General features: G+C 36.8%; 1 protein-coding gene across 2 annotated transcripts; it reads left to right on the top strand.

Annotated features, from left to right (window-relative positions):
- Positions 1-13447: 13447 nt before the first annotated feature.
- LOC131167496 (DEK domain-containing chromatin-associated protein 4) lies at positions 13448-25793 on the top strand. 2 transcript variants are annotated; one of them, XM_058126303.1, is made up of 13 exons: positions 13448-13599; positions 13787-13902; positions 14640-15570; positions 15664-15697; positions 17211-17290; positions 20680-20739; positions 21116-21226; positions 22131-22211; positions 22293-22376; positions 23040-23502; positions 23735-23847; positions 24721-24751; positions 25191-25793. In XM_058126303.1, exons 3-13 carry the CDS (start codon positions 14671-14673, stop codon positions 25349-25351), a joined length of 2118 nt encoding a protein of 705 aa, XP_057982286.1. In that variant the 5' UTR covers positions 13448-13599; positions 13787-13902; positions 14640-14670; the 3' UTR covers positions 25352-25793. The 2 variants fall into 2 exon arrangements, with proteins under 2 accessions (XP_057982286.1, XP_057982292.1); XM_058126309.1 differs by having other exon boundaries at positions 13458-13599; positions 14644-15570.
- The last annotated feature ends 1239 nt before the right edge of the window (positions 25794-27032 follow it).

Here is a 27032-nt window from a genome sequence, read left to right as displayed (position 1 = left end):
CTGTTATCATATATAAGACTTATGAAAAATATAAGAGATTTTCTAAGTGATTGTGCAAGGACCTAGAGTCTATTTATGACCAAGGCTTTTTAACTTAACCTTAAAAACCTGGCGTCGGTCGACCAAAGTCTTGTCTAAGGTCATTTGAGCTTATAGTTGTCAAGACCTGCTTATTTTCCACATTTTTTTTTTCAATAGCACATTTCCTATATTCCAGTTCAGCAGGTCACAATCCACCTGGACCCGTGGGTACCAGGGATATATATCAGAACATACAGCACAAGCCCTAGCAGCAGAAAATATACAATAATGTTGTAGTAACCCGAAGAATAATAGTATTTTAATAATAAGAGAGAGAGAAAATAGATACAGAAATAGAAGGAGGTCGTAGACTAGGAAAAATGCCAGATTTGTGTGGGATGAAGAGTGCGAGCAAAGCTTCCAGGAATTAAAGCAGCGGCTCATCACTGCACCAATTCTTACGATTCCATCTAGTGGCAATGGTTATGTTATCTACAGTGACGCGTCCTTGAAAGGGCTCGGTTGTGTGCTGATGCAGCATGGTAGGGTGGTAGCATATGCATCCCGACAGTTGAAAGAAAATGAGAAGATCTACCCTACTCACGATCTAGAATTGGCTACGGTGGTACATGCATTGAAGATCTGGAGGCATTATTTATATGACGAGAGGTGTGAAATATTTTTTGATCATAAGAGCTTGAAATACATTTTTACGCAGAAGGAGCTGAACATGCGACAGAGGAGGTGGTTGGAACTCATCAAGGATTACGACTGCACCATTAGTTACCACCCAAGTAAAGCAAATGTGGTCGTTGATGCTCTAAGCCGTAAATCAGGAGACTCAGCACAATTAGCAGCAATAGTTCAGCCTCAGACTTAGATGGACTTAGAGAGACTTAGTTTGGAGCTAGTGAAGGATGATCCTCAGGCATTTATGGCCAGTTTGGTTATAGAGCCCACGTTGTATGAGAAGATTAAAGTTGCTTAGAGAGATGATCCAGAGTTAGTGAAGGTTATAGCCAGAGTTAAGGACGGTCAGGGGGAGGAGTTCATTATTTTTGATGATGGGGCTCTGAGATTTCGCACCAGATTGTGTGTGCCTGTAGATGATGGCCTCAGGAGGACGATTTTAGAGGAGGCACACAGGTCCCTATACACTGTTCATCCTGGCAGTACGAAAATGTATAGGAATTTGCGAGATTCTTTTTGGTGGAGTGGCATAAAGAGGGAAATAGCTAAGTTTGTGCAGCAGTGTTTGACGTGCCAGCAGGTTAAGGCTGAGCACCAAAGGCCAGCTGGTCAGTTGCAGCCACTTTATATTCCCGAGTGGAAGTGGGACCACATATCTATGGATTTTGTTACTGGGCGGCCGCCGGCATTGCATGGTCAAAATGCCATATGGGTGATAGTTGATAGATTGACAAAGACAGCGCATTTTCTGCCTATTAAGGTCAACTACCCTATGAACAGGTTAGCAGAGATATACATACAGGAGATTGTTTGATCCCATGAGGTGCCAGTATCCATAGTCTCGGATCGTAATCCACGTTTTACGTCACGGTTTTGGAAGAGTTTGTAGGAGGCGCTAGGGACTCAGTTAGCATTCAGCACAGCTTTCCACCCTCAGACCGATGGTCAGACAGAGAGAACCATCCAGGTATTAGAGGATATGCTTCGTGCTTGCGTACTAGACTTTGGTGGTAGTTAAATTCAGTTTTTGCCGTTAGTTGAATTTGCTTATAATGACAGTTATCAGGCAAGCATCGGCATAACACCCTACGAGGCATTGTATGGTAGGAGATGTAGATCTCCTCTTTTCTGGGATGAGGTAGGCGAAAGGCGAGTTTTGGGTCCAGAGATAATTTAGCAGGCATGTGATAAAGTCCGACTTATTCGTGACAGGATCAGTGCAGCGCAGAGTCGGTAGAAAAGTTACGCAGATACTCGCCGCCGGGAACTGGAATTTGGAGTAGGTGATCATGTTTTTCTGAAGATAGCTCCTTTGAAAGGAGTTATGAGGTTTGGAAAGAAAGGCAAGTTGAGCCCTAGGTATATTGGCCCTTTTGAGATACTTAAGAGAATAGGGTCAGTTGCCTACAAGCTAGCTTTGACTCGTATTCATGACGTGTTTCATGTTGTCATGTTACGGAAATACGTCCCAGACCCATCCCACGTCATTAGCTATGCAAAGATAGAGCTCAAGGATTCATTAGCATACGAAGAAGCTCTAGTACTGATTTTAGACAGAAAGGTTTAGATTTTATGCACTAAAGAGATACCATTAGTTAAAGTTCTGTGGAGGTATCAGGACATAGAGGAAGCCTCTTGGGAGCTCGAAGAGCAAATTAGACAGAGACACCCACAGTTATTCCGAGAGGTATAGAGGTACTCAGATTAGGTATAGTAGTTAGATGAGTTTCTTTTGCAGGTACATGTATGGATTATGGTTAGTAGATAGTATTTTGTTCTGGGATAAATTTTCCTTTATGATATATGTAATCTCCCAGTACCACTCATGTAACCACAGTATTCCTCCGCCGTAAGTGAGGGCAGGTAATAAATAAGTAGCCCCTTTTTCTTTACAGAATGATGGAGAGTATAGATAAAGATTCAGATAGTAAATTTCGAGGACGAAATTTTATAAAGAGGGGAGAATGTAGTAACCCGAAGAATAATAGTATTTTAATAATAAGAGAGAGAGAAAATAGATATAGAAACAGAAGGAGGTCGTAGACTTCGTCGACGACATTGCATTTTGGAGATAATATTAAATAATAAAAATTTCAGAAATTTGCCAAGCTTCGTCGACGAAGGTCTTCAGAATTTCATCGACGAACACAGGGTTTCATCGACGAGAAAGTACCGAGAGGGAGTTTGGGATAGCCTGAATTTAATTCGTCGACGAAGGTCTTCATTAAATTCGTCAACGAAGCCCTATGTTCGTTGACGAATTTTCTTATGCACTTGTCGACGAGGCCCTATATTCGTCAACGAGTTCTGGCCATTTCCATGACATTATGGTTATCCCCCAAAATGCAATGTCGTCGACGAAGTCTACGACCATCTTCTATTTTCGGTTTCCATTTCCCTTCCTTTTGTTATTTAAATCTCATTTTATTCTGGTCGTTACAATAGTCCCTACTATGCATGACATGCATTAATTATTACAGACCGTGGCATATCAAGTAACACAGAACCAAATGAATGAAATATAAATTATAAACAATAAACAATTCGGTCTTCATTTTTCTTCAAGTCTCCATACGTACCATATGATATTACCAATTCATGCAAAACTCAACTTGCACACAAACTCAGGGCATAGGTTAAATACTTTGTATTTGTCATAATCAAAACGAGATAGGACTCAAAAAGTTAGCATAAGCTTCCCCTCAAATTATGCATATTCTAGAATGAGTCTAAAATATGCTCCCCCTTACCATATGCATGTCTACAATTTGCTCCCCTTTACTTTATGCATATAATAAACATTTAACTATATTTTTCATATCCTTGGAGCTTTTGTAACGACCCAAAGAATAATGATATTTAAATAATAAGAAAAAGAAATGGAAACAGGAACAGAAGGAGGCAGTCGACTTCGCCGACAAACGCTTCGCGTTTCTTTGATGACGTTGCATTTTGGATGGGATAATCCCAAGAAATTTTATAGGCTTTGTCGACAAACACAGGGGTTTTGCCGACGAGGATGCTTCAGGGTCTCGTTGACAAGAAGATACTGAGAGAGGATTTTTGGAAGCCTGAAATTCGTCGATGAGGGTTGAGCTTCGTCAACGAACTTTCTATAGAACTCGTTGATGAGGTGACGTGACTCGTTGACGAATCTCGTAGTATAAATAGGGTTAAACGTGATTTTTTAGTTCATTTTCTGCGCATAATCTCTTTCTCATCCTTCAATTTCTCCTCCTTTTACTCTAAGTTTTTGAGTCGAATTTCTACCGGTTCGACGATCTGAAGCCATCACGACGCTCCCGGGAAAGTTCTCTATAAGTCTGCCGGAGCAGATCGTCGGTTAGGCTGAGTTGAAAAGTATCCCAAATCCAGGGTAAACTTTCTACTCAGTATTTGCCTATTTGATAGTTGTAAAAGGTGTTGTACGCGTAAAAATACTGAACTTTAGTTATGGAGAATGTTGTTTTTAGGGTGTTGAATAGGGAACCCTGCGGGTGCAGGAGTGTTTGATTTAGGGGCTTTTCAGGACACAAGTAAGAGGATAAACTAAACTAGTATTTTATAAAAAGTATGTATAATATTATAGCATTTGATTTCAGGGAAATAAGTATATTTATACATGATTTATATTTGGGAAAATACTGTTGAAAATGATGGTATGTTAAATATACGAAAAACCTATTTAGTGTGGCATGAGTAAAAATTGTTACGAAATACTGTTTTCTGGAAATATGTTAATGATATGGAGTTTTATAATGAAAATCGACTTACGAGCCCAGATTTTTATATTTGTTTGCCGACGTACGGGCTGAGCTATGTGTATGATTTACCGGTGTACGGACCAAGCTATGGAAATGATTTGCCGGCGTACGGGCTGATGATTTTCATGATATACATATATATGCAAAATGATATGATTGATTTGATAATTAATAATATGAAATATCCATGTATCACAGTTTTAGTATATGTTATATGATATCAGAACCTGGTTGGCTTGGTCTAGGCTAGCACTTGCACAGTACCGTTGCTATGTGTCCATGGTCATCATAATCATGATATTTTTGTTAACGCCGCTGTACGGAGTGGTGTGAGATTGGATGGTCGATGTGGTTTTTAAGAAGTGTGTGAGCGCCCCTGGTGTACGGACCAGGTCTGACAAACCCATCAGACTTCCAGATTGTACTATTAACTTGGTAGTGGTTGGCCAACCATTGTCAGGTCCCGCCTTTGGGCCACACAACCTAGTTATGTGGGGGTAATACATGATAACAGTCAGCTAACCTACCAAGATTATTTTTGTATTATTATTTATATGAGATGAATTATGCTATGGAAACCATTATGTTCTGTCATGTTGATTATACATGTTTTCTCATAAATGATGTAAATATAGTTTTACTGGTTATGTTTATGATTATATGTATATCATAGAAATGTTCATGTTGTCACACACTAGTGTTAGTTTATTTCCCTTACTGAGAGGTGTCTCACCCCGAATTTCATAAACATTTCAGGAGCCCCTAATAGAAGAGCGGGTAAAGCCTCGCTGATCTAGTATGGTTGATTTGCCCTTCTAGAAGGGTAAGTATTTTGATAGGGTCGAATGTATTTTTTGGGATGGCCCTAATATATCTTTTGGGTCGTGTACTGTGTGTATATAAATACAGTGGTTGTAGTAACTCTAGTATTGTGATATATGGTATAATGAGATGTATGATTGTATGTTTCCTGCTGCTTAGACTTCCGCATTGTGTTTTTAATGTATCATTGGTACCCACGGGTCCAGGTGGATTATTATCTACTGAGTTTTGTGATATTGATTTTATTTATAAAAAAAAATGTGGAAATTAAGCAGGTTGTCACAGGTTGGTATCAGAGCCTAGGTTACTGGGTTCTGTAGACTTTAGAATGCAGCGAAAACAATACCAGAGTATAGGAAATGATTTGAGGTTTTAATATATAGTCTAGAGGCAGGACTTCCGTGGTAGTTTCTGTATTTTTCTTGGGGTGACGATTTCAGGAAAACCATAGTAAGCTATTGTCGGTTTGTGTTCCTAGAAGGTAGAACTGGGGATTAGAAATAAGTTGGAAATGTTGAGATAAGTGGTGAGGATAGGTGGGTAAATTATAAGGATAAAATTTTTAAGTTGCGTTTGTTGTTTTCAGGATGGATCTAGGAGGAAGTAGTGCCCATGCGAGTGACAGTGATGGAGCAGAGCCATTAGGTGCAGCTGGGACCGACTCTAACGTGGTATTACGTAGTGTGGCTTAGCAGGTTATGGTTGAGATCGCTAAAAGCTCGAGAGAGCAGGGTGGTCCATCAGTTGGCCATGGGTGCACTATCAAAAAATTCACAAAGATGAATAATTTGGCCTTTTCAGGAGGAGTCGATCCTGTAGTCGCTGAGAACTAGATGCAGGAGACTAAGAAAGTTTTGGCTGTGTTGCAGTGTACTGGGGAACAGAGGGTTCTCTTTACCACCTATAGACTGACAGAAGAGGGCGAGAGGTGGTGGACTGCGGTGAAATTACTAGAGCAGAAGAGGGCAACTCCGATAGCCATGACCTGGGACCAGTTTAAAGAATTGTTCTTTGATAGATATTTTTCAGCTACTGTTAGAGAGGCTAAAGTAGAAGAGTTCCTGAGTCCGAAGCAGGGACAGCTATCCGTCTAGCAGTATGCGGCACGTTTCATCGAGCTTTCTCGTTTTGCCCCGTATATTGTTCCTGATGAAGTGAAGAAGGCGAGGCAGTTTGAGAGAGGCTTGAGGCGGATTATATTCAAGCAGGTGGTGGTTCTGCGGATCCAGGACTTTGTTGAGTTAGTCAACAGAGCAGCCTTGGCAGAGATTGGTGAGTGGCTGGATGAGAGGAGTATTGACAAAGGAAGAGATCTGCATCTACAGGTTATCAGCAGGGTCATAGACCGGGTCAGTGGAGGAGAGGTAATCATGGCAGAGGGTGGAGATAGGAGACTGGAGGACGTGAGGTTCAGGCAGTGTAGGGTCCTCTAGTCTGTCAGACTTGTGGTAGGAGGCAATAGGGAGAATGTCGAGCTAGTGGTGTGGTCTGTTATTGTAACGACCTGCTCCTTTTTCACATATATATATTTTTTTATATATATAAATAAATTATCATCACATCATACATCCCAGCTCAGCAGGTCACAATCCACATGGGCCCGTGGGCACCAGGGATATAATAAAACATACAGCAGAAGCCTACGCAGCAGAAAGTATAAAATCATATACATCTCATCATATTGTGCATAACACATACCAGAGTCACTACAATTACTATCTCACAGTATATACATCTCAAAAATGAAATCTAGGGACAATCCCCCACAAAACCTAACTGTCCCTACCAAAAACTTACCCTTCCAAAGAGGGCAAACAACTGATCTAAATCAGCGGGGCTTTTCCCGCTCTCCTATCAGGGGCTCCTGAAAAATGTATAAGATTTATGGGTGAGACACCTCTCAGTAAGGGAAATAAACTAATACTAGTGTGTGGCAACATGAGTATTCTGTGTTCTACATATACCATACATAACATATTCAATATTGTTTATCAAATCTGTGAAAACAAATGCATATCAAAACATGGCAGAACATACTGCATTTTCATAAACATTTCTCATCTCATATCATAATAATAATAACATAAAAACAATCCTGGTAGGTTAGCTGGCTGTTGTCATGTATTACCCCCACATGACTGGGTTGTGTGGCCCGAAGGCGGGACCTGACAATGGTTGGCCGACCACTGCCAAGTCAAACAGTAGTCTGTAGGTCCGATGGGTCTACCCAGACTAGTCCGTACACCAAGGGCGATAACAGCACACTTCTTGAAAATAACCACATCGACCATCCAATCTCACACCACTCCGTACAGTGGCGTTAACACAGATATCATGATCGCAAGGATCATGGACACATAGCAACGGTACCGTGCAAGTGCTAGCCTAGACCAAGCCAACCAGGTTCTGATATCATATACATATACTAAAACCGTGATACATAAATATCTCATATAATTTATTTTCACATCAATCATATCATTTCACATATATACGTGTATCATGAAAATCATCGGCCCGTACGCCGGTATTACACATTTTAACATAGCACGGCCCGTACGCCGGCAAATCACATAGCACAGCCCGTATGCTGGCAAATCACATAGCACGGCCCATACGCCGGCAAATTTCATCCACATAGCACGGCCCATACGCCGGCAAATCACATATACATATAAAAATATCTCGGCCCGTACGCCGATTTTCCATCATAGAAATCCATATCGTCCTCATTCAAAAAAAAAACCAGTATTTCACAACATTTTTATACTCATGCCACACTAAACAAATTTTCTACGTATTCAACATATCATCATTTAAACAGTATTTTCCAAATATAAATCATATATATAAATATATTTATTTTTCCTGAAACCAGATGCTATATATATATACATACATTTTCTCAAAACAAAAACTAGCTTAGTTTATCCCCTTACCTGATTCCTGAAAAGCCCCTAAGAAAATCTTTTTCTCAACTCATAGAAAACTGTGTGGGATATTCCCACGTTCCCAATCTGAAAATTTTCAGTATTAAATTTCAGTATTTACGTGTATATACTTCTTAGCTTACTTGGATTTGGATGAAATCCAAACGATCCTTCCGTTGTCTTTGGTGGCTTTCGTTTGTCGATCCGGTGGAATCGAAGAGAGAGAGAGTCGTAGGAGAGAGAGAGAGTAGTGTTAAACTATTAGTGGGCAAATGGTGCGTGAAGCACAGTTCTCTGACACCGGGTTGTACGGTGACGGGTGTGTGACGGGTATTGGATTCAGGAGCTACGCACTCGTTCGTGTCTTTGGGGTGTGTTAAACTATGTGGGGCAAAAACACAGTTGTTGAATCGAGGGATTCCTCAAGCTTAGTCTTAGTTTGGCCCCGTTGTGATTTTTTAAAATGACCTTTTAAAAAATAAGTTGATGAAAGAGGAATTTCTTTAATATTAGTTTGAAAATATTTGGTCCCATGTGAAAAAAAAAAATGTTAGAAAGAAAAAATTAGCTAAATAATTTGTAAGGTGCCTAGAAATATTTAAAATAACTAAAATAAATATGCATTCTTAAAAAATGTAATTATTGCATTGATAGTTTTATAATGGAAGTCGAACTCACCCTTAGTTTGTTTTATTCGAAACACTTGCATAGTTGAAATTAAAGAAAAAATTTTAACAACCTTATAATTATACATAACTATTCTCAAAATCAAATTAAAATATTTCTTGATTCCTCTTTATTTTCTCTACGATTATTTGTTCAAATTTAAAATAAAAATGTTTAGAAATAGGAGAAAATGCAACACATAGGTAACGACCACAACTAGTGATAGTAAAAATTAACTGTTATAGCAATGATTTACATTTGATAACAATCATAAAAAAAATTAAAAAAGGATAGCCCAGTACACCAAGCTCCTGCGTATGCGGGTATGGGAAAGGGGCGGACCACAGTGGATCTATAGTATGCAGCCTTATCTTGAATTTTTGCAAAAGACTATTTTCACACATCGAATTCATGAAATATAAATTTATTTGTATTTGTTATTAAATAATAATCATCTTGAAAACTAATAATGAGTTTTGTTACCAAGGCAACCAATAAGGAGTAATTGCGTCAAATAGTAATTATAGTAAGGGATTTTTGAAATATTGTGGGAATAAATCAGGTCAAACTTTTATCCCACTTGAACATAGATCCAAACTTTAAGAATTGATTTTGAAATTAATTCAAACATTGAAAACAAATAATAGTTTTCTAATTATTTGTTTGTCTAAACTTTTCCCTTTGGTCTCAATTTCTTTATTATTTAAACATCAATGCATTTTTATCATTTTAATATGATGTTATTATATGAACAAAATATAAATACAAGTGTAACGACTTGCTATTTAACTTGGGTTTTTTTTATTTTATACTATAACATTTATAGTACTCTGATACCAAACTGGATTAAACTCACCCATAAACCTAAGCAGCGATAAGCAGAAATCAAATAAACATATCCATATATAATTATATACAATATCAGAGTGCTAAAATGTTTCCAAAATATACATGTACGGCTGTTCTCCAAAATACCCTCAACTGGGCTAGGGCTATACAGAAATACTCCAAAAACATACTCACTCTCTACTGACAGGGCAGTACTGAGATCCCTCTATCTGCGAGCCTAGTCTACTCACCTACCTGGATCACCTGAAAAATATTAAAGTAATGGAATGAGCCAACGCTCAGTAAGACGAAATATGCTATTACTAGTGTGTGACAATTGAGTTACAATACTGTGAAAATCTATTACCATATAATCGTGTATCACAAAATCCGTAAAAACAATACCAGTAATATAAACCATCATTTTTCTCCTGTTGCTTAACATTTTTGTACTTTAGGTTTCTACTCAAAATACTTCTAATATATATATATATATATATATATATTTATGTCTTTGTAAATCTGTATAAGCATAGTAATAATTGAAAATTTCCTTGTGGATAACTGTGTGTTATGATTTAACCCCTCATGACAGGGTTGTGTGGCTCATAAGCGGGATCTACCCTTGCTGGCCAACTAGGAATAAATCACTATACCCCATCAGTCTGATCAGCCCTCGTCAACCCATATCTAATGGGGAGACTGTTCACTCGTGGGTTTTATACGATCGACCTTTATACCACGTATTATCTGAATAGGTGGTTACACTCTATATACTGTACGTAGCTACGGTACCGTGCTCTGTAAACTGTATGGTCCAACAGGATTTGATACTATATAATATATCTTTATATACAACTAACTTTTTACCATGATTCTGTAATAACTGTATAAACCATGACGCTGTAGAAAACTATATCCATATCAACTGTATTTTTGTAATTAATTGTAAATCTGTATGTCATGGTACTGTAAAACTGTATAATCATGGTTTTTCTGTAATTGCTGTAAAATATATTTACTGTCTGTATATTCTGTAAAACATATCTCTAAAAAATACCATAAAACATGTTTCTATATTATATTCATATTCTCAAGCCACACAGTTTTTTAAAACATATTATACACAATGGATAAACTGTAAAGCTGTATTAATTCCTGCTATGAATAATAATATGGTATAAATATATATATACTATACTGAAAATCATATTAAATTTGCCTAACATAACATATTTCCCTTACCCGATTTGTGCTAAAATCTCCCTACTGTAACGGGTCCTACACCCGCAGGGCTTTCCACTCAACACCCTGAAAACAACATATCCCAAAACAAAACGTCACTATTTCTATGTCTACAACATTTCCTACAACTGCTGGAAAGTCAAATTCCGAATAAAAGACCTTACCCTGGATTTGGGATGAATTCCAACTTCATCCCACCGACGATCCGCTCCGACAAACTTGCAAAGAACTTCTCCAATAGCGTCGTGGTGACCTCAGATCGTCGATCCAACGACTAACGGGGCCGAAATAGAAAAAAATTGGAAGGGAAACCGTAAGGGAGTAAGAGAGGGTTTCTCGGCTAAAATTTTCTGCGTAAAATCCGAGTTTAGCACTATTTATACTGCGGGTTTCGTCGACGAGCCATGTTATCTTGTTGACGAATCTTTCAATAATTTCCTCGACGGACCCTTCTTCCTCGTCGACGAATTTCAGACGGCCTAAACCCCCTTAGTATTTTCTCGTCGACGAAGCTCGCCCTTGTTGACGAGGTCCTACTATATCTTTGTCGACGAAGTTTGTTGCCTCATTCTATTTTTGTTTCCATTTCTCTCTCTCTTTATTATTTAAATATCATTATTCTTCGAGTCGTTACAACAAGTACTATGTAAAAACTTTGAGAAATATGGAAATTTGTCCTCTCTACTCGTGTAGAACAAATTTACATTATATCATAAACAAAATTTATAGTATGAAGAAAAATCATTTGATCTTACATTGAAAAGAGATTTTGATAGAGGAAAAAACAAAAAATATAAATATAATTTGGATCTATATGTCATGCAAAATTTTCAATAAATTATGGAAAAATGTCCTCACTCATCTTCTGTATAGGGCAAAATTGCATGACATCACAAATAAGATTCATATTGGTAAAAAAGAAAAAAAATGCAAGTGAGGAACACATTAAATCGACAAAATTCCGCTTTAATCCTGCGGGGCTGTGAGGACGGCTTCTGCAGGCGTGAGAATAGTCTGGGTACTTTGTGTTGCCACCATAGTGTGCTAGAAGTGTGCCCGATCAAAAATGGGAGTGTCAGCTGGAGTGTCAATTGGATGTGCCGGTGATGCCAGGACACCCGATGTAATAAAAAAAAAAAAAAAAAAGCAAAACAACTTAGATGCACGACAAATAAACTTGAGAATTGTCAAGTGAAATATTAACTATAACTTTCAATTACAAACATCTTTTTTTCAATTACAAGATAGATCGTACTATGCTTATATTCAATCACCTCATCTCCAATCTTATCCATGTTGTTTGTGTTGGGTGCAAGGTCAAAATAAGTATGTTTTATTATTATTTGTTGTATCTTATTACTTATAGATAATTTTAGTAAACCTCACATGCATAGAAAAATGAAGGAAGTGAAAATTTTGTCAAAATTTATAGATGATATAAAAATGATACATCGGGTTTGATGCATATACATTAAAAATCACAGTTAAATTAATGCAACTTTGGTGCTCACAGATATTCGATGACAAAAAAAAGGAAAGAACTCCAAATTATCAAGATGTCAATGATAAACTCTTTTTTTTTTTTGTTAATAGATACTTGTAGTGGATACTAAATCACATTGTCTCCATTCTCATAAGTATTGCCTCGTCTTAATTCTCATTCTCGTCCTCCTTTGATTTAGTGCAAGGTCAATTTATTAAAAGCTAACACCAACAAACAAACCCTTTTAACATTTTTGGTAAATTTAATTCACACTACTTTCAAATAAAACTTACATCTTACAATCACTCAATGAGGCCATTAAAATATATTCAAACTGGCCGGTGAAATTTCACATTTTAAAACTTCAATAGAAAAATTCAGACAATATTTTAAAACTTATTTTATTGACAACATGTTAGATATTTAACTAATATCAAAATACATTTACGATAAAAAAATAAAAGCATATATATATATATATATATTCATAATACCAGGTGTACGATACCCATCGGTTGCTACATTAGTCATAAGTTTTCATAAGCGCAATTTAAGTACCTTTAAAACATTACCAGTTATCCCATAATATATACTTTACAAATTCCTCAATTCGAAACATATTAACATAGAAATTTTTATATGTTATTGTGAAAGTTCGATAAGAATTATATTCAGACCAATTATATTTTTCTAATTAAACATCTTAAAACATCAAATCAGGTTACTTTCTTTTTTTCCTTTCACAAAATCATGATTGTTGTTAATTTTGTTAATTGACTTTAATTTTATATTAACATGAAAATGGAGGGAAATGGTGAGTAGAAAATTGGATTAGAGCAAAAACCCATGTCACCCTCCACCTGTTGATAAAAAATGAAGCCCCCGCCGTCGATTCCACAGGCTCCCTCGACGAAGACATCTCAGCCGTTGGTTGCCTTCACCATCCACACCATTGGCTGACGTGGCACTTAACTGCTTTTAAAATCCGGGTTTGAAGTCCGAACCACATTCGGTTCTCCTAGAAAAAATTTCCCCTTTACGAAGAGAGGGAAACCAAAACGCGAGAGCGCCACTGTGAAGAGCAGAGAGGAGCCTCCGAGATCTCTGTTCGGAAGTTGCGAAGCCATCTTGGACTCTTCAAATTTTCTCTGTAAGTTTCGATTATCCAGTTCCATCACCTCCTTTACTTCGCAATTTCTTGCCTGTTTACTCTGATTTTTGCTCTTTTGAACGAGCTGAGGAAGTGACAGTTGCGGTCTGCAGCTTAGGGTTTCGGCGAATTTCAAAGAAAATTTCAGTTCTTGGTTGTTTTTTACGTATTTTCTGGGAAATTGCAGTTTTCAGCCCGGGAGAGGGAAAAACCAACCGCGCGACTGTCACTGTGAGAGTGGAGGGAGACCTTCGGGATCCCTGTTCTGAGCTGCAAACCGTATTAGAAACCTTCGAATTTACTGTAAGTTTTCATTCTCCGACTGTTATCTTGACTAATTCGTATTTTTTCGTGTCTTTACAGTGATTTTGTTCTGTATAGGAGCTGAAGAAGAGAATGAAATTTGAGTCCAGCAGCTTAGGGTTTAGGCATTTTTGGAAGGAAAATCGCTCCTTTTGATTTTTCTTAATTGTTCCATTCCATTTTGTCTACAAAATTGCGTTCCCCTTTCTGTTTGTCTCAGCTCTAGATAGTGTTAGGGTTTGTGGAATGTTCAGCTATACGTGTTCACTTTTATTTTATTTTATGTTTTTGGCTATTTTGGTTAATTAAAGTATTGTTTGATGTTTGGAATTTCGTGGGTTTGCTTCTGAATGTTGGTTTTGGTAGAGTTGAATATGTTTTCTAGTGTAGCTGTTTTCTCATTTATGACCTACCATTTTGAGCTCATCTCCAATTTAACAAATTTTTTTGTAGATTTGCATTTTTTGCTTCTAAATGTTGGTTTTGATGGAGTTTAGGTGCATCTCTTTTCTCATTTATGTCGTTCCATTTTGAAGTTGCACCACTTCATTGCATTTACTTCTTTGTTTGCGAATTTTAAAATTGTGTTTCTGCGCCTTTCCCGTAGCTGCTAATAATTGTGTCATGTGTGTTTCTTTGCAGATTTACCTCTTATAGCTCAACCAAAAGTTTTACTATTATTTTTATTTCTCTTAATTTTATTATTTATTTTGATTTTTTTGAGTTGGTTATGTCAGGAAGAAGTGCACACTATTGGTTGTGTCAGTCATGGGTGAGGCAGACGCAGTGACAAAAGCTTCTGAGGCGGCAGCAAATGGAACTGGTCCACCTGAGAAAATTGGTGGAGCTGCAAATGAGAAGAAAAAGGAGGCAAATGATGGAGTGAAGGATATGGAAATAGATGGTAAAGACAGTAAAAATGTTGAAAATCATGCGAAAGTGAGTGAAGGGCAGGGTGTCAAGGAAAAGAAGGAAAGCAAAGAACAGGAAATGAAGGAAGGTAGTGAAGAGAAAGAGATGGAGAAGAAAGAAGAACAAGAAGAGAAGGACAGCAAAGCAGAGGGAAAGGAGGACAGAAAAGCAGAGGAAGAGAAGGACACTGAAAAAGAGGAAGCAAATGACGTCCAAATAGAAGAAGAAAAGAAAAGCAGAGTAGAGGAAGAAAGGGATTGGAATGAAGAGAAAGAGATTGATACAATAGAAAAGGAAGATAAGGAAAGCAAAGAAGTAGAAGAGATGGATAACAAAGTAGAGGAAGAGAAAAATAGCAAAGATGAGGAAATGAAGGAAAGCAATGAAGAGGGAGAAGAAGAGAAGGTAGAAGACAAAACAGGAGCGATGGAGGAGGAAACGGAGCTGAAAGAAGTAGAGGAGAACAAAAAAAATAAGGAAGGTGATGAAAAGGCAGAGAAGGTTGATGGGTCTAAAAAGGAAAAAGAGAAGGCAGAAGTGATTACAGAGGGGAAGGGGTTGAGGAAGCGTGGGAGAGGGAGGGGGAAGGGTTCTTCAGAGAAAGTCAAAGAAAAGAAAAAGGAAGAGAAGAAGGAGAAAGAGCAAAAGACCCCTGCCCCCCCTACAATTGAGCGCCCTGTACGTGAGCGAAAATCTGTTGAAAGGCTGGTTGCATCTATTGAGAGAGAAGCTGTCAGGGAACTCCAAATTGAAAAGGTATGCTCCCCAGACCCCTGATCTTATGTTTAATAGAGATTAATTGCCTTTTTGTGTGAAGATTAGGTTCATAATTTGCCTTCTAAATTGCAGGGTCGTGGTACTCCTCTAAAAGATATTCCTAATGGTATGGTTCTTGGCTCCATAGTTGTTCTTTTCTCTCTCTTCCCAACTATATTATTTTGTAAGAGAATTTGGTTTTCAAAATTTCAACTCTTCTTTTGAAGTTTGTGGATCATACTGAGTGGGCACACTGAGTGTGTACAGATGCCTGTGCTGGCTACCATCAGACTTTCATGCAGCCAATTGGGCTATATGAATGCATCAGATCATTTTCCTCACTGTAATCAGGAGCAGTTTTCAGGCAGTTTCATTAATGAGTATTGCAGTGATGGTCAAAGGCACTATTTTTTTTTCCGAGGCACAGTTATTATTATCGTAATGATGGTCAAATGCATATTTTATTTATTTTTTTGGTTCTATAGTTTTGGTGATAGGTGTTGTCACTTGTCAGCTAACCCAAACATATATAATATATAGAATAAGAAAAACAAGTATAAAATAATTGTAATTTTGAAAATAAAGTAAATAAAGTGCATAACTGGTTTAATGATTGTCAATAAAGTAAATAATTATAGGTGCCTTTCTTCTCATATAATGCGGGAAGTTAGATTTTGTATAGGTCAGGTAGAATTCTCTCTAAGGCGTGACATTTTCTTATATCAATCTGCATTTTAAAGAATGCAACTACACTCAATATATAGCCTGCACATAATTCCTAACTATCCCACCCCCAGCTCAGAATTCCACAAAGCACTTTGACGGCAATAATGTGATAAGTTGTTAAGACTCAGAGATGAATTGAAAATTGATCTTTTCATCAAGAACTATAAAATGATTAATTTTACAATTTTTTTTATCACAATGGAGAAAACTTTTTGCTAAAACCTTATGTGGACATGGATGCATACAAACTCAGAGAAAATGCTGAGAGAATGAACTATCGACAAAACTAACACAAGTATGGTGACAAAAACCATCTCCTTAACCAAAAATGAAGTGTGGAGAACCATTCTCTTTGACCCTTACTGAAGAGGTTTAACTTTATGAAAAGCCCTTGTATTATTTATTTCCAAAACTGAGAACAGTGCAAGCTTTATAGGATCCTAGAGTCCGTTTCTTATTGTTTGTCGACTCTTCTGTTAAGCACCAGCCTCAAGTTCCTTGTATATAATATATGCTGTGTGTGTTGTATCTGATAGGTTCCAGGTTGATGCTTTTGTTGCTTTAGGTACTGTTCCTGTAATCATTTTTACCATCATGGCGTGAAACCTATTAAGAGGGGATTGAATTTGTTCGTTGTTGTTTACTTGCAACACAAGCCTTATGCCTTGTCCAGTTGATATTTTGGCATGTTGCAATGTCCTTCTGTAGTTATGGAGTTTTGGATGCAAGATATTTGATTATCATTTTATATCTTAATTGTGTAAATCTTGTCCAGAACCTTGCTCTTCAATATTTAGGACCGTTCAACAAGCTATGGGTTTTTTTTTATTTTTGGTGTAAAATTTAGTTTGGATTATGTGATGAAGAATAGTAGATGAAGTGTGCTGTTGTCTGAACCTTGTTTTCCATTTCAGTGGCATACAAATTATCGAGAAGGAAGACTGATGACACTTTTAAGATGCTTCATACGATTCTCTTTGGGAGAAGAGGAAAGGTAACTTGAAAATTTGTTAAATTTCTCCTTCTTCTTCTTGTTTTTTAGGTTTGTTGTACACTCTTTGGATGCCTCTTGCAACATTGAGGATATGTTAGAAGGTGTATATTAACTGTAGCACACCTATTAAAAAAGGGTGTCCTTGGGCCACAAGGCTCCCCGCTTTGCGAGGATAGGGGAGGGTTGTCACAGTGTACACAGCTTTATCCCTGCTTTTATGGGAAGAGTCTGTTTCCTTGGACTCGAATTTGTGATCAGCAGATCACAAGGGAGTAACCTTACTGTTGACCCAAGGCCCACCCTCCACTGCAGTATAACTATCATTTTAAAAATGTTTTTGGTTGCTTTGGGATCAATTTGGATATTGCTGGTGGCTAAGGTATGCCTCCTTTAAGGGAACTGTTTATTGAAATCTTTAGTCTTGAAACCTATGTGTCAAGTTACCATAACAACAGTTGCAAGTTGCAACAAGAAGCAGTCTAGATTGTGAAATATATTTCTGTAAATTTTCTGTGCTTTTTTGTCTATGCCTTTTGTTTGTTTGCTTGTTTTTTTGTTATCATAAACATGAGCCCTTATTGAAATTGAATAACCGGTCATGTTTGTGTTGGTTTTGATGAAAACCAACTTTAGAAGTCAATGGCATGGTTTTAAATCATGGTAATGGGTACCATAATGTAATAGTAATGGGTGTAACGGGAAGTGCGAGTAGCGGATGTTACATAAAGGGAATAGGTGTAACAACTGTGAATTTTTTTCAAACACACACAATCTCGTGCATATAAGTGTATTTGCATGTTTTAAGCTTTTAACCCGTCTTAGAAAGAGTTACAGTGTATTTTGGATACTTTAGTTCAACTAAGTTGTTTGGTAAGGGTAAAAAATGTACATTTGTTTTAAACCACCATTGATAGAAAAGTTACATGACTGTGTATTTGTACTTTCTCATTATTCATATGCGTAATAAATTCTTATGTGTGAATAATAAAACAAAATACTTTATACACTCCATTAATCCATTAGACACATAACATAAGACATTCAAATAATACAAATATACAATAACTAGAAAAGAAAAGAAGGTTGAAGTTAAAAAATATAGAACATAATTATCAAATTTCCTAATATTGTCAAAATAAAATATCTTCCTAACAAGTTAATATTTTCAAATTGTTAATTAATGCAGAACTTGTGAGTATTTTAAAAAAATAGTAAATTTTGTATCATTATCATCCTTATTATAATCTTTTCCCCCTCTTGTCACATGGTATATTGAGAATGACTTATGAAAGGGGGAAAAAACAAGAGTGAGAAGAAAAAGTAAAAAATAAAAAATATTTTTTTTTGGTGTAACAGTCCTATAGCGATTACGTAACAACCGTAGTGGCCTTTATGTAATGGTCGTGGTTCGTAATGGCTGCTATGGCCGCGATTTTTCTTCCCACCGATTTGGCAGTGCGCAACAGTATCGGGAACCCAAAAAACCCATTACCTAACAGAGTTATGTAACGGTCGTGGCCATTATTTAAAACCATGGCCACCTTTCATAAATTTGGCGCACATTTTGGTTGATTTTAATTGTCTAATGAATGGCTCATTCTTGAATTGGTCAGAGATGTTGCATCCTGGTTGGACTGTTTCTTGGCATTTAGTCTCACTTTTGCAGTTTTGGTTAAATATTGGAATCCTCTCCTGCAGTTTTTAATGTATCAGTGAGTTGCGTCATGCTTTATGATATATGTTCCAAGATTTTGTTGTACCATTTGCCTCTCTTTCATTAGATGGCCGACTACTTTTAAACACATCGAGATGGTGACTTTTATGCTTAGTTCAAATCATGTTTTACTCTTATGATCTTTAAGATGTGTCTAGGAATTTTCAATCTGACGCTAAAAATTCTTTTTGCATCGCCTCTGTTGGTGACTGGGGAAGATTGATTATATTTTAGGAAACCTTTTGATTTTTGCTCTTTAATTAGAAATCTAGGTGGGAGTGGTAATCTTATGAATCCAAATCAGAGAATGTGTGCATGAAGGGGCTCTGGAATTCTTAAACACATAATTTACTGAATCTTGATAAAAGTGTGTTATCGTTTTTCACTTTGTAGTTAGAAATCATTGAGTTTATTATGTTCTGCCATCAATTAGGTATGTTTTGATGGAATTGATGGTAATGAACTTCTCATTAAGCCCCTAAATTGTATTGATTTCATATATTACTATGTTTTTCTGTTTATATTTTTTTTTTTTGGGGGGGGGGGGGGGGGGGGGGTTTGAGTGTGTGGGTGTTAGGGGATGTGGAGGGGTGGGGTTATATGTTAGTTTGTTGACTCAAAAAAATTGGTGGATGCAAGGACATCCAATTGAATCAATGAAAATGTGATCCTCTATCTTGCAGTTTTTCTATTTTGGGTGCAGGTGGTTAAAGCAAGCAAGAATTTGTGTAACTATGTTTTTACATAGTATTTAACATTGCATTTTTATGTGTGAGTTGGAATATTTTCTCAAGTAGAACAAAATAAGAAAATTTTGAAGCGATTATGTAAAAAACTCCATTCTAAATATTTTTAAATTGATATTATAGGTAAATTTTAAGCATCAGAGTCAAATATATTCCTGAATATTTTAAGTTTGATAGTATAAAGTTGGTGTTAAGTTTGGGCTATGGTTCCTTTTTTTTTTTTTTTCTTTTATGCAATGACAGCCGTGTTTACTTTTTAACTAACTCATTTTTATCTTACTATTTTGCAAAGATAGGTGAAGATTGTTTTATCTAAAATATGAATGGTAAAACTTTCATTCCTCCCAATTTTTTTTCTGATAGAATTTGAAATATAATAATATCAAGGTGCAGATTTCAATGGGCTGTCCCCAACCCTTTGGGTTCAGTACACTTAAACAAAAGCAACAACCAATCTTAAGAAATTAATATATTCTTTCATCATTTGGCTGTTTATGTTGGCTATATTTCCAGGAGGCAATAACCACTAAATTAAGTCTGATGATATTTGTAGACGATGCAGAATATTGTATGGAATAGGGAACTTAATGCCCATTCTTTCTACTATTTTGCCATTGTTGTGGCATGGTGATCCCACTGGAGGGCATTAACTTTACTTCTTGATTATGATTTGATACCTATAAACTTCTTCTAGTACCTATCTTCTCTTGTGAAGTGTGTTTCTAGTAGAATTTCTATATGAAGATGCCTAAAGCATATAGTATCAATGTTGATGTGTTGCTCTTTGGGGTGGTGGCACAAACAGAAATGATGGCATTCCGATTATTTTGTTGCCACTAGTTTAGGGATTTGTAATTGGTGCTGATTGTTTGCTGGATTTGAGGATTCAAATTTTGCTTTATACAACTCTGATTCTTTACTTGTTGCAGGCATTTCAGATCAAGAACAATATATCCCGCTTTTCTGGCTTCGTATGGCATGAAAACGAGGTAAGATAATTTATATTAAGGTAAAAAATTGAATGTCATACATATGAATTATGTTTTTTTCACAAGGATTATGCTGTCTTCAGTTTCTAACAGAATACATGATACTCATCAAATGATTAGAGTTCTGTTCCACAACTCAAGATATTGAAGGAATATCTATACGTTCCTTCTAGATTGAGCAGAACAATTGAAGTTTCATTATCCATATTGTATGAGTTAAATATATTTTGCGTGTAAGAGAAACAATAGAGGCAAGCTGTGGCTTTGGGATGTAACTTCCATCATTTAGTCATGCATATCTCTCTGATATTTCTTAGTGAGGTGGTTTGAAAATGCCTCTTGAGCTTTCATTGTTCAAATTTTGCTATAATTGCAGGAAAAGCAAAAGATGAAAGTGAAAGAGAAGTTTGACAAGTGTAACAAAGAGAAATTGTTGGAATTCTGTGACTTGCTTGACATACCAATTGCAAAGGCTAGTACAAGGAAGGTATGTTGGTTTCCTTATGAAGCTTGCTATGCCTTGAAATTTTTGTGGCTAAAAGATTTTGTTTGGTGTTCTCTTCTGTGCTATTATATTTTCTTTAAAATAGGTATATATCTCTGTTGAATTGATGGTATCTTGCTGGATGGTTAACATGCGAAAGGTTGTACCAACAATAGGCTTAGAAATTGTGTTTGAGCAAGCCATCTATGAGTTTAGAGATGGCAAAAAGTTCAATAGCTTTGTTACAAATTACAATGTCACTTGCACTGTAAATTGAAATACTAGTTTGTGATTCTATTGATGGTAAGATTTTGAGTGGTGTTTTAAGAGGCGTTTTGATAATGTGCCTAGAGGGTTCCTCAAAGCATTTCTTGGCCAAAATGCATCAAGATGCCTTTTAGGAGGAGCAAAACCTTGAAGTCGAGCACATTTTTCTGTTGGGCATATGCCCTATAGAAAAGGGCAGCCTTCGTGCCTTGCCAAAAAAGGCATTCGCATAGTGGCAACATATTTTCTCAACAGAAATATACAACCAAAAAAATGGGTCAGGGCTTGAAGCTCATTTGTCTGTAAATTCCTAACCAGAAAGGAAAGAGACGAAGTCCTCACTCACCCTTTTCACTCAGATTGATGATTGCACGCTAGCAGCTCCTCCAACAACTTCTATCAGCTTTCTTCTTTCTTTGGCCAAATAATTGTGCACATACAGTGAAGTAGTGATTTGATTGATGGGGTGAGCATTTGAGTGATGTCATTATTGTGACTTTGAGATCTCTTGCTGGAATAAAGTTGTTATAAAGCTGGTACCTTTGTGGAGCGAGTAGATGTGCACCTCATCAGAATTATTTGTTTTGGTTCCAGAGAAAATCTTAGCTATTACCTATAATGAGTTTGTGATCACTTGCAGGAAGATATAGTTGTAAAACTGATAGACTTTTTGGTGTCTCCGCATGCTACAACTACAGTGTTACTTGCTGAGAAGGAGCAGGTTTGCCTTTAATTTCCAATATCATGCATCCCTGTCTTATTTTGGCATTTTAATGACTATTCATCTATTGTATGGCATCAGTCTAGTAGGGGGAAAAAACGAAAGAGGGCAGTCAAACAAGGTGCATCAATGACTGGTGGTCCACCTTCAAAACGTTCAGTGAAGGTATTATTATCTTTTTTTTGATGATTTGTAGAGTGTTGGTTATTTGATGCTGAACATATTTCCTTTTCTGGTAATATTTGTGTAGAACTTGTTCTTTGTATGAGTTGTGGATCCCCATTTCTGTCTTCATTGGATATTTAATAACTTGGTGCATGATTTTCATTGCCCCCATACCATGTAGCATGTACTCAGCTACAAATAGATAATTTAGTATTATTTCATTCTTTCTTTGAAGTTTGAAATCTCTCAAGCTAGGATAGTGGTCCTGTACTGTAATTGGAGTTTTTCTAGTCTGTTGTGTGCCTGACGCAAGAAGAGTTGATCCTCCCTTCTCCCCCTCTCTCTACACAGACACCCACACAGTTTCAAACTGTATTAAGTGGGAGGGACGGATTTGTGTCTATAGGTAGGGATTTCTTCAAGATGGTCATGATTTTGACTTGGGAATTGCCTTGAGATGTTTAAGATTGCACGTTCGGATGTCTCATCGATCATTTGTGCAAGCTCCTAATGAATTGAACAATCCAAATAAACTATTCAAGGCATCCAGGTCTTTGTTAAGAGTTAATATCTTTATTGTTCTTTTTCTTTTAATTTGAAAAATTTAGATTGAGTTGCTATTTATCTGTATCTTTATACATCATATTATGTCCATGTTGTCAGAATCAGCGAAGGGTGGAGGATGCTCCAAAAGGGGAAGAGAAAAAGAGTCCTCCTGAGACAGAAGATGAATCAGAAGAAAAAGAAGACGAACGTGAAGAGGAAAATGAGAATGGTGTTCCTGAAAGATCTGAGGATGAGATGCCTGAGCATTCTGAAAGTGAGGAGAAGGAAAATGAATCTGAAGATGAAAGTGACGAAGACAGAAATAAACGCAAAAGAGGTGCAAAAGGGTCCTCTACAAAGAAGGGATCTTCTGGGAAAACTAAAAATAAGAAAATTGTTTTGCCAAAGGAAGTTAGTTCACCAACCAAGAAACCAAATAAGAAATCATCCTCAAATCGCTCTAAGGTCGATGATAGCAGTGATCCAGGTCCGAGAGTGTTCTCCAGGAAGAAGAAAACTGAAGAAGTAGTTAAAAAGAAGCCCTCAACTCCAGCGAAATCTGCCCCAAAAGAGAAAACTGGTAGATATTGTAATCTTTCATTTGCTATCACCCATTGTTATTCGGTTTTTGAAGTGTTTCTTGTTCATAAGAATGTTGAATATTGCCCCTTGGTGGTTTGTGCCATGAACAATCTAATAGATTGATATAGAATTATTTCTAGCTGTTCACTTTTAAGAAGATAGGAAGATGGATTGTAATGTTTTTGTTCCTAATTAACTGAAAGCTGATTCTCTTTGCTGGTTTTATGAAGGGAAAAAGGTTGGAAAAGGGAAGGACAAGCCCAAGGAGGATAAATTGAGACCAAGCGATGGTGAACTGCGAAGTGCAATATGTGAAATTCTTAAAGAAGTTGACTTTAATACGGTAAGAAGCTGATATCTATGTGCTGTGAAGTCTCTAATTATGGTGTCAATGATGGAAATATCTTTTGGATGGAAGGGGTTTTTGCCATTAAGTGTTTGTTTACGTTGACCATCAGACAATGTGAATATGGATCCGGTTTGATATGTTACTGTGATGCTTATGGCCTTATGCCTGCCTTCAAAAGGCCATCAGTAGCACTTCTTGAATGTCCCACCAGGGCACATTGTGTATTGACCCAGAGAGCAACCAAGAGATTTAGCTTTAATAGATTGTATTACCATTGGTGGTAGCCTCTCTAGCGTTTGCTGAGCAGCATCTTGCAAGTTCATCCTTTTACAGGTTGTTATTCGTTCAATGAGGAACATGAAAATAATACTATCATCACGATGGTAATAATATTGGTTAGGTATGTCAATATGCATGGCAGATAAAATAAGGCTTGTATATAGTTATCTATTTGCTTGAAAGTAGCAGAAACAGTAAAACTAGAATTCATTTTCATTATTTTTTTTTGTCATCTGGAAAATGTGTACATATCTAATCAATCTTTTTTAAGGGGTGAGAGGAGGGCTCAACATTATTAAAAGATCATTTCCAACATTGACTTCCCAAAAAATTGTAGGAATCTTACATTTAATTTGAGTGCCATAAAGATTTGGAAGGAAATCTGGAGAGTTGGAAACTTGTGATATTTTGCTTTTGGTAACACTATTGAAAGATTCCAAATTTGCTGTACTTTCTGAAGCAATTTTGTTGACAAATCTGATACCCGTTACCTGAATATTTTCAAACATTTGTATTTTATGCTCGTCTCTTGTGGTATTATCCTTGAGCATTATTGACAAAATGCATTTCAATTGCTTTATTTTGCAGGCCACTTTTACTGATATTCTGAAGCAACTTGGTATGCCCTCTTCCTTTAATTAATTTGATGTATTTTTAAGTATTTCTTATAGTTGGGTATACTGCACAAAGAACTACCTTACAGTATCTGGTATGTATGCCTGAGAAACTGGTAGTGGTGCCCCTCTTACTCTTTTATTAATGTGAAAAGAATAACATTAAAAGATTAATTATTTTTGCTTGGTTACGATCGATTGTTGCTGATCGACTGCCTTGCAAAAATAGGTCAGATGCTCTTATTTTACATTTAGGGTTCATCGGTGTGTTAAAATCGTTACTTCGTTAGATTAAAGTAGGCGGTGCGTACCAACTATCCAACATTGCGGACCTTAAGTTGGAATTCTTGCTTCATCAAGAAACTCACATGTAGTTATTGTGCAGATTCATGTCCCATGTTAAAATCACTGTTTGGTTGCTGACAAAACTCTGGCTTCTTTCAGCTCGGCAATTCAATACTGATCTAACTCCCAGAAAGTCATCCATAAAGCTTATGATCCAGGAGGAGCTCACTAAGTTGGCAGATGATGCTGATGAAGAAGAAGAAGAGGGAGATGCGGAGAAAGATGAAATGCAGCCTGGCAGCCAGGAAGTTGAGGCCTGACTTCAACCACTAAAAGATGATACACCTCTCCATGAAAATTGCTCAGCTGCCGAACTACCTCATCATTTACCTCGACTTTTACTGTTCCCGTGTACTGTGTTAGTCTGGTTTTTAGTATAAGCCGGTTGTAATTTTATGGTGGGAGAAAAGAAAGTGTTGTTATGTGGGGTCTGTTTTGAAGTAGTAGGATTAGTAGTGGGAGGGGAACTGCAGCTTTGGGTTTATTATGTACACAGCAACATAATTGTAGGAATTTTCCTCTTTTTTTTTTTTTTTTTTTTGGGGTTTTCTTAATTTAAAACTGACCCATTTGTGGAGTAGAAGAGCTAAACAGGCTATATGGGCACAATCCCATTCTTGTTTCCGAGTTTTATAATGGACTATGGGCTATACGTAAGTTGCTGGACCCACTTGTATGAAAATGAGGGTCACCATTATTTGAGGATTGATTTCTTTCTTATATTTTTTTATTTTTATTTTTATTTTTATTTTTTAAATTTTTTTAGGTTGATGGATGGATGGATGGATGGATTGTGTTTTGTTTTATTTATTATTTTATCTTTTTGGGGTCATGCGTCTGCCTGCTAATATGGAATGTGTGCTGAAGGAGAAGGTGCAACTTTGGGACTCCATATTTGATTGATAGGAAGGAGCTTTTAAAATTAGTCACGCTCCAGATCCTGACAGCGCAGTAGAGCATTGCAAGTCCTGGAGCTCTGGTAAATCCCTGGAATGTATATGGTCAGGGGTGACAATGTTGGAAATGAATTGAGGCTAACCCAGCCCAGCCCAGCCCAGGGGCAAAAGTGATAAAAAAAAAAGGCCACGTGCTCCCTGGTAGTTGGATGCAAGATGGAATGGGGCCCTCAATTTAGTCATAATCATGGGCGAAATCAGCTCAATTAATAAATTAAACGAAAAATTAAAATTAAATTAATGTGGGGTTGGGGTTTAAACTTTATTTTTTAAGGCTAAGTATGAAAACGTCAAAATCTAGGGAGGAAAGAGGAGACAAGCTGCTCCCACTGGGTGTAAGTGGAGCACTTGTAATACGCACACAACTTCCCACTCCTAAATCTTTTAGTCATCAAAATCCAAATCCCCTCCCTAACCATAACAACAAATATCTCTAATTAAAAAAAAAAAAAAAAAAACTATTCTGACTGAGATGAGTGGGAAGCACATGCACCACACGGACTTTAATATGCATCCTTCAATTAATTTAATTTAATTTAATTTGTTTATTGAAACCCAGGTGGCAGCTTCTGGATCTCTGCTTATATTATTTATTAAACCCCTCTGTTTTAATTAGTGGTCGCTTCTATTTCTAGGTTAGATCCGGACTGTACACACTCTTTATCTCTCTCTCTCTTTTAAAAAAAAAAAAATAATTTTATTTAAATCTTCAATGTAACCAAAATGTCTCAAATTGCCTTTTTAACTTTCCACTGCAAAATGTGCATTCCCCACGGAAATGTGAAGTCATGTTTGCATATTTCACCCCCGCATTTTTATGAGCAAACAACTAATAGTCAAAAAATAAGTTGCATGATCGTTTATCATTATTGCATTCAAATCGCGGGCTTACATACACGTGAGTGTAGGCAAAAGTTTTTCTTCTTTTAAGGTTAAAGGGGATATTTGTTCATATAAATTTGTAAAAATTTAAGTAGATGATGAA

This window comes from Malania oleifera, chromosome 1, assembly GCF_029873635.1.
Source record: "Malania oleifera isolate guangnan ecotype guangnan chromosome 1, ASM2987363v1, whole genome shotgun sequence".
NCBI classification, from domain to species: domain Eukaryota; kingdom Viridiplantae; phylum Streptophyta; class Magnoliopsida; order Santalales; family Ximeniaceae; genus Malania; species Malania oleifera.
This window is presented reverse-complemented; position numbering and strand designations above follow the sequence as displayed.